The sequence below is a fragment of the Pteropus vampyrus genome, unplaced genomic scaffold, assembly GCF_000151845.1.
Source record: "Pteropus vampyrus isolate Shadow unplaced genomic scaffold, Pvam_2.0 Scaffold37, whole genome shotgun sequence".
Classification (NCBI taxonomy): Eukaryota; Metazoa; Chordata; class Mammalia; order Chiroptera; family Pteropodidae; genus Pteropus; species Pteropus vampyrus.
The window spans coordinates 7,364,885-7,378,685 of record NW_011888818.1 but is presented as its reverse complement, the minus strand read 5'-3'; the positions used below and the strand labels follow the sequence as shown (position 1 = coordinate 7,378,685).

Below are 13,801 nucleotides of genomic sequence, written 5' to 3'. Positions count from 1 at the left end.
GTATTAATAGTGCTAGTCTGAGTTTAGGTCCTTATGAAAAGTAGGTTCTTATGTCGGAGAGTAAGGAGATAGCTTGGGTTTCCAGACTCCTAAAGCTTTTATGTTTCCCCTTATCTGCCCATTATAATACACTTATTTTGGATACAGAAAAAAACAAAAAACAGTTTGCTCTGCTCTAAATCACTCTATCATAAAACTATATATACTTTCTCATCCCTTTGCTAATGAAATTCTTAGAGCAAATCTTAGACATTAGAAAAAACTAATCAAGGTATTTCACACTAAAACTTGAGTTAACATATTTAAAAGAATATTTGCTAATCCCATTAGTCTCTAATAGTAAAATTCCATTAAAAAAGAAAAAAAGTCTTGACAATATGAGGAATATATTTTGGAGGGCAATTTATAAGCAGGCCTACCTGGGAATCTTTCCTTGAGATTAACTGCCTGTATCATTTCTTCTATTGCTTACGCATATTTTGATTCTCAAAAAACAACTGCAAGTTTTATTATTTTAAAATACCAGCTCTCATGGAGGTGACAGTAACTAGCATGAGCTAATGGGGAAGGCAGAGAGATTGTCTTGATTAGAAGGAAGATTAAGATAATATGATTGAATACCATATTTAATGTGGCCTCTTTGGAGAAATATCTGTAGAATATGGTAAAATCAGACTTTTAAAGTGAAATGATCTCAAGAACTTATAATAGTTTGTCATATAATTGAGAGTATATGTTTTTTGCTAAGCATGTGGTATGCATTAAATTGGGTTATTGATGATCTTCTGTGCTCTTATAATCACTAACAAATTATCACATTTGCGTTGTCTTATCTCAAGTGTTTTTATGCTTTCTCTCCAGCCTGGAATCTGAAGTTTAATATGGCTCGTGACTGTGGCTACTCCATTTCAGAATTAAATGAGGATGACAGGAGAAAAGTAGAAGAGATCAAAGCAAAATTATTTGGTCATGAGAGAACAACAGATTTGTCCAAGGTATTAAAGAAATCTAGTCTAACCAGTATACTGTGTACCAGAAACTAATATAAAAAAATATGGAATGCCAACTGTAATTGGGGAGAAAAAAGAAAGAGAAAAGAAAACTATAAAAGAGAAAATGTAGAAGAAAGGGGAGTAGAATTTGGATGTCTTACGTAGACCTTGGTGACTAGCTGAGTTACTGATATGATAGTCTTTGGCTTAAAATATTAAGAGTCTTAAATCTTCAAAAGTTAAGATTAAGGATTAATTCTATAGGTTTTGATTAATTCCAAATATATCTATTGAAAAAAACTTACTTCCTTTGGAAAATAAGAGTGGATTTGTTTTATTGGTAAATTGTCACTTCTGTTTTCTCTTGAGGGTGATATCAGCTATTTTTAGATGTATATTCTCTGCTTAGGAACACAGAGCTATAATAGCCTACGTATAAGTGACTTTCTTTTTAATAGTATTTATTTTCCTTCTGTTGTGAACTGTTTCAGGCGTAGAAAAGAATCTATCTATATATCTATAGATATACATATCATGTATATAAAGAATAAAGTAAAATTAATTTCTGTATATTAGCCATTCTGTTTGAGAAATAGAATGTTACCAAAGAGCACTGAAGTCCTGTGTCCCTTTCCCCAGTCATAACTCTTTTACTTCCTATCCTGACATGTATTGGTTTTCTTGCTGTTCAGTATGGTTTGAACTCTATAATAGGTGGAATTAACATGGTATATATAATTGTGTTTTTCATACAGTTGTAGGTTTTTGAGATTCTTCTGTGTAATTGTACATAGCTTTAGTTTATTCCTTTTTATTTCTGTACGTATTCATTGTATCAATATAACATACTTTATCCATTCTCTTGTGGGTAGGGCATTTGGTCTTCTATTATGAACAGTAATAGGGTATAATAATACCTGTCTTAATAGGGTTTTCGTATGGCTTACATGAGATAATGCCTATAAAATACCTAGTAGAATGTGTGGTGTCTAGTTAGTACTCAGTAATTGGCACTTGCAGTTATTATTAATCCTGTAAAAATTGATATGGGTATCATATGTGTAGACTTTATAGCCTAATTCATAGTTTCTTAGAAAATTGTTCATATAGCATAATTATTTTGACTTATAAATTTTAGAAAAGTTTTTTTTTAATTTGTTTATTTTAATTAGTTTCAAGTATACAGCACATTAGTTACACATCTACATAGTTCATAAAATGATCCCCTCAATTGCTCCCTCCCTCCCCTGGCCCTCCACTTAGCTGACATATTAATGCTAACTGCATTCCCTATGCCATATTCCCCATCCCCGTGACCAACTATCAACTACTAATTTGTACTTCTTTAACCCTTCACCTCATTCTCCCAGCTTCCCAACCCTTCTTCCCTCTGTCCATCACCAAATTGTCAACTATATTTGTGAATCTGTTTTTGATTAGTTTCTTCTTTTTGTTCCTTAGACTCCACATATATGTGAAATCATATGGTATTTATCTTTCTCTGTCTGACTTAATTTCACTCAGCATAATAACCTCTAGGTCCATCCGTGTCATTGCAAATGATAGGATTTCATTTTTTTTAATGGCTGAGTAACATTCCATTGTATATATAAACCATAATTTCTTTATCCAGTCGTCTGTTGATGGGCATTTAGGTTGCTTCCATATCTTGGCTATTGTAAATTGTGCCGTCATGAATTCTGGGGTGCATAGATCTTCACGAATTATTGTTTTGGTTTTCTTTGGCTAAATACCCAGAAGTGCAGTTGCTGGCTCAAAAAGTATATTCATTTTTAATTTTTTGAGAAACCTCCATACTGTTTTCCAATTTGCAGTCCCACCAACAATGTATGAGGGTTCCTTTTTCTCCACATCCTCGCCACCACTTGCTCTTTTTTGATTTATTGGTGATAGCCATTCTGACAGGTGTGAGGTGAAAAGGTTTTTACAAGTATAAATTAGATTGGATTCTAGGTTTACATATATGCTTGTGAAAAACAAAATTAACAAATAATAAAATAGATGATTAGTTACCTTAGCATTCTTTGTTTAAAGTATGTATTTTCCCGTGATCTTTATTTCCTTATTTCTTTAATCTTCATATGTTGATGTTTTCATACCCCCTCAGAAATCAAATTGCCTTTCTTTAGGTAGACTGTAGTTTGTATTCCTCTTAAAATAGAGTGTCCTGAATTAAATTAAGCCTAGAATTTCACATGTGATCTGACCAGCATGAAGTATATTTAGTAATTTTCTTTGCTGATGTTTTCTTTTATGATTTTTAATGTTCATATCATACTATGGCATGTAAAAAAAAAAGAAAGAAAGAAAGAAAAAAACATGAACTGCTGTCCAGATTTCTATTCTCATTTCTTGTGCATAATTCTTTTTTAATTCTGCTGTATCTTATTGATTTTATATCAATGTTCAAGCCTATTGAAATGATTTTATATTTTAATTAGGTCATCTATTATATTAAATATCTCTCCAGCTTTGTGGCATTTATTCAGTAAATATTTTTGTCCAAATATTTGATAAAAATGTTTAAAGACAAAGTTATCAGGGAAAAGTCTAAAATTTCTTGAATAAGATTTTCTAACTGGAGTAATTACCATGATATCATTCAACCTGCAGTTTACCTGTGTTATATTTGACTTCCTTCAATTTCTTATCTGAATAATTATGAACTATAGTTTGTCAGGTATAACTTGGTCTTAGTGAACTCATGTTGGTCACAACTGTATATATATTTTTGGATGCTTTTTAATTTAAATATATGATCATTTCTCCTTAAAACTACTCTAAAAACAACTTTATGTAGGTATATAATATTCCATTTTATGATTATAAGACTTTAATCATTCCTCTGTTGTTGGAAATTTACTTATTCATTCAAAAAATGCTTATTAGGTACCTAACATTTGCCAGTCCATATGCCGAGGACATATCACTGAAGAAAATAGACAAAAATTCCTTCCTTACATTCAAGTGAGAGGGTACAGATAGCAACCAAATAAATAATTAAACTGTATAATATTTCAGTTGGTAAGATGCCAAGGAAACAAAGCAGAATGGTCAAGGAATGCCCTGACAAGGAAATATTGGATCAAATATCTAAAGATGGTACAGGAGCAAGCCATTTGGATATCAGTAGCATTCCAGACAAAAATAGCATGTACAAAGTCCCTTATGTTAGAGGGTGCCTGGTGTGTTAAAGGATAGTAAGGAGGCCTGTCCTTACTAAAGATAGTAATGTTCAAGATAATTGGAGAGAGACACTAAAAGAGAGAAGACTGAATTGTGGAGGGCAGTAGTTCTTATCAGGGACAGTAAATGCATCCCAAAGGCATATTTTAGAAATTTATGTCTGTTGTTTTAGTCATCACATAATGGAGGGTTGCTTCTGGAAGGTAGTAGATAGGTGTCAGAGATATTAGAAGTCTTGCAATACAGAAGAAAGTCTTGCACAATGAAGAGTTTTTCCTTATCACATGCAACTTTTAAAATTCATTTCTGTAAAAAACCTGTTTTAATTATTTCAGTGTTTCATTTCATTGTCATGCTTTTTAGGTGGTTTTACTGTAGAACATTTCTTGTTTTTCCTTGTCTTTCATCACTTTGACATTTTTGAAGAGAACAGCCCAGTTACTTTGTAGAATGTCCCTCAAAGTGAATTTGTCTGATGTTTTGTCACAATTAGATTCAAGTTTGATTTTTCTGTAGAAACACAACAGAAGTAATGATGTACTTTTCCTGTTGTATCATATCAGGAGATGCATTATGTTCATTTGTCTTAATACTGACAATGTTAGCTTGTACCACTAAATTAAGATGGTATCTTAATAAGAAGGTAAGTTTTCTCCAGTTTAAAGTTAATTTATAAGTGTGTCTTATATATCAATCAATAAATAACAAGTATGAGGGAGAGATACTTTGAGACTATGTAAATATCTTGTTATTAAACTTTAACCTAATTTAGTGTCTATTGATGATTTGAACTGAATCATTAATAAGCTGCAATATAGAGATTGAAAAAATTTGTTTAGCATTTCTTTAACATTTATTACTTGGAATTCTAAGAGTTTTCCATTATTCTCCCCATATATTATATCAGCATGGACTCTTGGATTTTTCTTTTACTCAAAGGGTATAACCTATTGCTACTGTTGTTTATTTTGATACTTAAATTATCCCACACTGCCAGTGAGAGCCCTTTTAAGTTGGCTGCTGTGTAGTTTTGATATATCTCCATTATTCTTGGAGCACCTACTTAGAAGAAGATATTCCAGGCAAATCTTTTATTTTCTCTTCACCAGCCCTGAAATCAGACATTTCTCCAAAGGGCCCCTATTCCTTTTAGCAGAGGCTGGTATGTAGAAGCCGAGATCTGTATGCTAGGTGTGCTTACTGATCTTGTGATGCTATTGCATTTAGGCATCCTCAGCAGATAGTTTGTATATACATAATTATACACACATTCCCCCCCCCCCGTTCTCTTATTTATCAATATTAAAAAACCATTAGAACTGTCAGTGTACACTGGTACGAACGTTGAGTTCCATTTCAGTACCATTGGCATAGTCTAGCCTTTCCTCTTTCTATATTTGTAACTCACTTCCTTGATAGTGAGAAACTTGGCTTTCATTATCCTTAATATATTTACCTATTTGCTTAAACTCCCCTGTATGTTTCTCCCTTGGCCTCAGCAATCATAGTAGCCTCAACAGGTCAGGTTTCTTTCATAGTCTCAAGTCCCATTCCCAACCCATAAGTTTTGTATGTAATACCATTATCATCATACCATATCGAATATTTTTAAATTTTCATTAATATCTTCCAACAATAAAAGACATAATGTAGTAGGATATTTTCAATATGCTGAAAAAAAGTATCTACCTAGAATTCTATGCCCAGTGAAAATCTCTTTCAAGAATGAGGCAAAATATGAACACACAGTGTAAACATATATGCCTTACTGTTAAAATGTACAGCTGAAACTTATTGGATTTCTTTAACCAATGTCAGCATAAAAAAATTAAAAAAAAAAATGAGGCAAAATAAAATGATTTTAGACAAAAGCAGTTTTTCATCATTTAACATAATTCTAAGTGGTGTACCTCAGTCAGATTGTAGAAAAATGACCCCAGATGGAAAATTTGTGATGTAGGAAGGATTGAAGAGCAAAGGAGGTGTTTTGTAAATATGCAGATAAATGTAACCAAAAACTAAATGTATAAAACAAACATAACAGAATTTTCAGGTCTGAGATAAAGCATGATATAAAATTAAATTATAGGACAATATCTTTTAGATTGGAAGCTGTGTAAATGGAGTTAAATTGTTCTAAATTCCTTAATTGTTCATGAGGAGAGTAGGCATATTGTTTACTTTAGATTGATAAATAATGTGTTATAATTTCTAGGATAATTGTGTCTCCTATATCATTCTCAAAATTAATTTAAGATGGATCATAGACCTTAATGTGAAAGGTGAAACAAGAAAGCTTCTTGAAGAAAATCTCTTAATGATGTTGAGATAGACAAATATTTCTTAAGTAGGATAGAAAAGTCACTACTGTAAAAGAAAGGATTGGTATATTGCTCTTCATGAAAGTTAAAAACATTTGGTCATCAAAAGGCACCATGAAGAGTAAAAAGTCAAGCCATAGAGTGGAAGATATATTTATTTGTAATACGTATATTTGACAAAAGACTTAAATCCAGAATATATAAACAACTACGTACAAATCACTTCTCCTCCCTCGCCCAGACTTCAAAGGCTGCTTCACAAAGGAAGATATCCAAGTAGCCAATAAGCATTTGAAAAGATTCTCAATGTAATGGCCTTTCAGAGTAATGCATATTTAAACTATAATGAAATTCTGCTTCATACTAACAAGTCACTAAAGTTAAAAGGAGAGTAATACTAAATATTGGTTAAGGTGTAGAGCAAATGAAATAATCATATAATTCTGATAAGAGGATAAATTGGTACAATATTCTTTTTTTAATTAAATTTTTTAATTGAGGTAACACTGGTTAACATTATATAAGTTTCAGGTGTACATCATTATAATTCGATCTCTGTATACATGATAGCGTGTTCACCACCAAAAGTCCAGTTTCCATCTGTCACCATATATTAACTCGCTTTATCTATTTCATCCTCCCTCCAGCTCTTTCCCTTGGTAATCACCACTCTGTTGTCTGTGGCTGTGAGTTTGTTTTTGTTGTTTTATTTGTTCATTTGTTTCTTTTTTGTTTTATATTCCACATGAGTGAAATCATAGTTTTTGTCTTTTTCTGACTTATTTCATTTAGTATAATGCCCTTAAGATTCATCAGTGTTGTTGCAAATGACAGTGTTTCATCTTTTTATGACTAAGTAGTATTCCATTGTGTGTGTGTGTGTGTGTGTTCATGTGTGTGTGTACCACATCTTTATCCATTTGTCTGTTGATGGGCACTTAGGTTGTGGCCGTATCTTGGCCATTGTTAATAATGCTGCATTGAACATAGGAGTATATATATCTTTTTAAATTAATGTTTTCATATTCTTTGGATAAATACCCAGAAAAGGAATTGTTAGATCATATTGTAATTCTATTTTGAACTCTTTGAGGGATCTTACTGGTTTTCCTAGTGGCTACACCAATTTATATTCCGACCAACAGTGCACGAGGGTTCTCTTTTCTCAGTACCCTCTCCAGTACTCGTTATTTCTTGCTTTTTGATAATAGCCATTCTAATAGCTGTGAGATAATATCTCATTATGGTTTTGATTTGCATTTACCCAACAGTTAGTGATGTTGAACATGTTTTCTTGTTCATATATCTTCCTTGGAAAGATGTCTATTTATGTCCTCTGCCCAGTTTTTAATTAGGTTGTTTGTTTTCTTGTTGTTGAGTTGTGTGGGTTCTTTATATATTTTTGATTTTAACCCTTTATTGGAAATATCATTTGCAAATATCTTCCTAATCGGTTTGGTTTCCTTTTCATTTTGTTGATGGTTTCTATTGCTGTGTAGAAGCTTTTAGGTTTGATATGGTCCCATTTGTTTATTTCTGTTTTTGTTTCTCTTGCCTTTGGAATTAAATTTACAAAAACTCCACTAAGACCAGTGTCCAGAAGCTTTATGCCTACGTTTTCTTTTATGTATTTTATTGTTTCAGGTCTTATATTTAAGTCTTTCATTCATTTTGAGTTAATTTTTGTGTAGAATGTAAGATAGTGGTCTAGTTTCTTTCTTTGGATATGGCCGTCCAGTTTTTCCAACATTTTATTGAAGAGACTTTCCTTTCTTTGTTGTTTATTCTTAGCTCCTTTCTCATAAATTAGTTGTCCATAAATGGGTTTATTTCTGGGTTTTCAATTCTGTTTCGTTGGTCTGTATCTGTTTTTCTGCCAATACCATACTGTTTTGATTACTGTACCTTTGTAGTATAGTTTGAAATAAGGGGGTGTGATACACCCAGCTTTATTGTTCTTTCTTAGGGTTGCTTCAGCTATTCAGGGTCTTTTGTGGTTCTATATAAATTTTAGGATTTTTTGTTCTATTTCTATACCTTAAAATGTTTTTGTTTTTTGTTTTTTGTTTTTTTATAAATGTTGTATCTTGTCACATGCTTTTTCTGTACCTATTGATATAATCATATGATTTTTATCCTTTATTTTGTTAATATAGTGTATCACATTGATTGATTTGCAGAAGTTGAACCATTCTTGCATCCCTGGAGTGAATCCCACTTGATTGTAGTGTATGATCCTTTTAATGCATTGCAGTGATTTGTTGAAGATTTTCACATCTATGTTTATCAGAGATAATGGCCTGTAATTTTCTTTTTTTCTTCATTGCCCTTTCCTGGTATTATGGGAATGTTGGCTTTGTAAAATGAGTTAGGGAGCATTTCCTCCTCTTTGATTTTTTGGAAGAGTTTGAGAAGGATGACTATTAAACCATTTTTGAATATTTGTTAGATCACCAGTGCCGTCATCTGGTCCTGCCTAGACTTCTGTTTTTTGGGAGGTTTTTGATTACTCTTTCATTTTCCTTAGTAGTAGTAATCAGTCTGTTCACATTCTCCATTTTTTTCATGATTCAATCTAGGAAGATTGTATGAGTCTAACAATTTGTCCATTTTAAGTTTTCCAATTTGGTGTTGTATAGCCTTTCATAGTATTCTTTTAAGATCCTTTGTATTTCTTGGGTATTCATTGTAGCTTCTCTTTCATTTCTGATTTTATTTATTTGGGTCTTCTGTTTTTCCTTGGTGAGTCCAGCTAAAGGCTTATCAATTTTGTTTATCTTTTTAAAGAAATAGGTCTTAGTTTCATTAATCTTTTCTATTGTCTTTTTAGTGTCTTTTATTTTTGCTCTGATTTTTATTATTTTCTTTCTTCTACTGACTTTGGGCTTCCATTTTTTTTTTTTTTCTACATAGTTATAATGTAATGGTAGGTTGTTTACTGGGATTTTTCTTGAGGGTAGGCCTATATTGCTATAAATTTTCCTTGTGGTACCACTTTTGCTGTATCTCAAAGGTTTTTGTGTTTTCTTGTGTGTTATATTTTCATTTCTCTCTATGTATCTTTTGATTCCTGTATCTTTTGATTTCTATTTTTATTTCTTCATTGACCCAATAGTTGTTCATTAGTGTGTTTTTTAATCTCCACATATTTGTGATTTTTCCAGCTTTCTTCTTTTAGTTGATTTCTAGTTTCATACCATTGTGGACAGAAAAGATGCTTAATATGATTTCAGTCTTCTTAAATTTATTGAGACTCGTTTTATGTCTCACTGTGGACTATTTATGAGAATCTTCCATGTGCACTTGAGAAGAATGTGTTTTCTTTTGCTTTTGGGTGGAAAGTTTTGTAAATATTAAGTCCATCTGATATAATGTGTTATTTAAGCCCGATGTTTCCTTGTTGACTTTCTGTCTGGATGATCTATTCATTGGTATAAGTGAGGCGTTAAAGTTGTCTACTATTATTTTGATGCATATTTTAGGTCTCTTAGTAGTTGTTCGATATATTTTGATGCTACTAAGTGTTGGGTGTTTATGTGTTAATGTTAATGTTATGTCTTGATGACTTGTCCCCTTTATCATTATAAAATGGCTTGATGTCTATCTTGTCTGTTATAAGTATGGCTATACCTTCTTTCTTTCTGGATACCCTTTGCCTGGAGTATCCTTTCACATTGAGCTTGTAATTGTCTTTGGAGCTGAGATCGGTCTCTTGAAGAGAGCATATATTTGGGTCTTATTTATTAATCCATTCACCTGCTCTGTACCTTTTGATTGGTGAGTTCAGTCCATTTACATTTAGAATGATTATTGGTACAATATTTTTTAAATCTAAATTTAGCATTATCTAATAAAGGTAGACTTATGTGTGCCTTAAGACACTACAGTCCTACTTCCAGGTATGTGCTCAAGTGACATCAGTGTGTATATTCACCAAAAGACATGGTCAAATGTAATCGTAGTAGCCAAAAACTGAAAACAATGTGAATGTCCATCAAGAATAGAGTAGATGAATCAATTGCGACTTATTCATACAGTGGAATTCTTCATAGCAATAGAAAAGAACAAACTACTGCTGTCTCAACAACACTGAAGGATTTCACATGTTTAGCAAATGAGTCACACAGAATAAGTCCATTTCTATGAAATTCAAAAACAGGCAAACTAATCTAATTTTGAATAAAGTAAGAGTAATGGTTACCTCTGGTAGGGACAGGTGGGTGATATGACTGGGCAGAGAAACAAGAGGTCTTCTCAGGCATAAGAGGTGTTGTATATTTGGATTTGGGTGGCATTTACACACATATAAAAATTATCAAGCTTTCAGTTCAGATTTATGTACTTTACTGAATACCTGTTATACATTAATAAAAAACATAGAACAAGAGAGATGAGTTGAGATCACAGATAGCTTTAAATAAGATAACAATTTCTTATAGCAGCAATAACTAAAAATATGAAGAGATGAGTCTAACAAAAGATATATAAGATCTTTATTGGAGAATATTAAAATTCTACTGAGAGTCATGAAAGAAGAACTAAGTAAATAGAAAGACATTGTATGTATTAAAAGGAAGATTATTTAGGTCGCACAGGCTGCTTCAAAGAATCAAGGCATGGATTTAAGAAATTTTTAATTGTGGTAAAATACACATAGTATAAAATTTACCATCTTAACCATTTTAAAGTACATCGTTCACTGTTATAAAGTATATTCATATTGTACAACCATCATCGCCATACATACAGAACTCTTTTCATCTTGCCAAAATGAAATTCTACCCATTAAACTATTTCTCTCCATTCTACCCTACCCTCAGCCCCTGGCAATCACCATTCTACTTTCTGTCTGATTTTAATTAAGTACCTCATATAAGTGGAATCATATAATATTTGACTTTTTATGATTGGTTTATTTCATTTAGCATAATGTCTTCAAGATTTATATATGTCGTAGCATATGTCAGAATTTCCTTAAAGCGAGTCCCTTGGAGATAGCGTATAGGTGAACCTCCCTGCCCCCCCACCCATTCTGCCAATTTCTGTTTGATTAGAGAGTTTAATCCTTTACTTTCAAAGTAATTGCTGATAGTCAGAGCCTAGTTCTGTCATTTTATTTTTTTTGCTATGTTAAATAATTGATTTTCATGTACAAGTGCAGTGCCAAATCATTAAGATTATTTATCTTACTGACCTCTAGTCCACAAAAGTGCAGAGGATAAGAAATTACATTTTGTAGGCTTCTAAACACACCTTCTTACATTGCTTTTGGCACAAACTATTAAGATCATTTTGACCCATCTCAGGCTATGAAAACAAAATCTTATTTGTATTTAAAAATTTACTGACTCCTCAGCAGGATATTGTTTCCTTGCTTTCTCTTTTTTGTTTGGTAACTTATGAAGATAGGAAAAATTTGAAGTTAATAATTTATATCATCATGGTATATGGTTTATAAGAAAACCATAAACTTAAGAGTAAATATAAAACAATCCAAATGAAGAAAGTAATACAAAAGAAATTATTAAACCCAGAATTAATTAGTGAACTAAAAAAAAAAAAAAAAGATAAAATTGGACATTAAAACTTAGTGTTGAATCTTGGAAAGATTCTGAATCAATAGGCAACCACTAGCTAACAGGAAGGTTACAAAAAAAAAAAATAGAATGTTATAAATGAAAAGGAGTGGGCTAAATTATGAGAAATTTTGAAATCATAAGAGAATATACCGTGTACCTCTTTCCTTGTTAAATTTAATGTTTTCATGAAGTGGCTGAATTTTCAAGGGCTATGTAAACAAATTTTGAGTAGATTGAACATGAACAAGGTAGAAAATTCTTGTTGGTCAGAGATTTAACTTCTAAGAAAAGTATCTGACTTATTAGGTAATATTATGGGTGTGATATTGACATTGTAGTTATTTGGTAGGTTAATATTCCTGTTTTTAGGAGATGCGGAGGTGAATTATTAGATCATATCCCAATGTCTGTGTAGAGATATAAAGCTGATAGGGGAAACTGTTCTACAGTTATTGAATCATTGTAGAAGGAATTCAGATGTTTATTTTAATATTCTATACACTAGGAACAATAGACTACTTTTTGAGCTGTTTTACGTTCACAGCAAAATTGAAAGAAAGATAAGGCCCAACACATGCATTTTCTCCACCATTATCAACATCTCCCACCAGAGTGGTACATTTGTTGCAATTGATGAACCTACACTGATAAATCATAATCACCCAAGTCCATCCTTTACATAAAGATTCATTCCTGATATATATACTCTGTGGGTTTGAACAATGTATTAATGACATATATCCATCATTATAATATCATACAGAGTATTTTCACCATCTTAAAGTTCCTTTGTAGTCTGTCTATTCAGTTCTACCACCTGGCCACCCCCACTGCACCCACTGATTTTTTTTTTTTTAATTTATGTTTTTTATGGTAACATTGGTTAATGAAATCCAATAAGTTTCAGCTGTACTCATTAACAATAAGGCATATATATATTTACACTGTGTGTTCACCTCCCATAGTTAGATTTCTTTCTGTCACCATGTATTTGACCCCCTTTATCCCATCTACCTCCCCACTTCTGGTAACCACTAGTCTATAGTCCCTGTCCATAAGTTTCTATTTGTCCTGTTCATTTGTTGCTTTTAGGTTTATATCCCACATATAAGTGATATCATGTGATTTTCAGCTTTTTCTCTCTGGCTTATTTTGCTTAGCATGATTATCTCGAGGTCCATCTATGTTGTTGCAAATGGCAGTATTTCATCTCTTCTCATGGCTGAGTAATATTCCATTGCATATATGTACCACAGCTTCTTTATCCAATCATCTATCGTAAGACACTTCAGTTGCTTCCATGTCCTGGCCACTGTGAATAATGCTGCTATGATAATCAGTGTACAAATATCTTATCGGATATGGGTTTTCAAGTCTTTGGGGTAAATACCCAGTAGAAGGATTACTGAATCATATGATAGATCAATTCTTAGTTTTTTGAGGAACCTCCATACTGTTTTCCGTAGTGGCTGTACCAAGTTGCAGTTCCACTCGTCTTTTTTACTGTCTCCTTACTTTTTTTGCCTTTTCAACAATGTACACTGTACATACAGTACTATTTGTATATTGGAATCATATATAGTATGTATCCTTTTCAGATGGACTTCTCTTGATTAGTGATAATATTTAAGGTTCTTCCATACTTTTTCCTGGTTTGATAGCTCATTTCTTCGTAGCACCGAATAGTATTCCATTGTCTAGG

General features: G+C 32.2%; 1 protein-coding gene across 1 annotated transcript in view; it reads left to right on the top strand.

The window, feature by feature from the left end:
- The window catches only part of ALMS1 (ALMS1, centrosome and basal body associated protein), a 166,065-nt gene that overhangs the window by 64,573 nt on the left and 87,691 nt on the right, over nucleotides 1-13,801 (top strand). Inside the window, exon 13 of the mRNA XM_023529497.1 lies at nucleotides 862-995. Within this exon, the coding sequence (XP_023385265.1) occupies nucleotides 862-995 (134 nt within the window). The remainder of the gene's footprint in view (nucleotides 1-861; nucleotides 996-13,801) is intronic.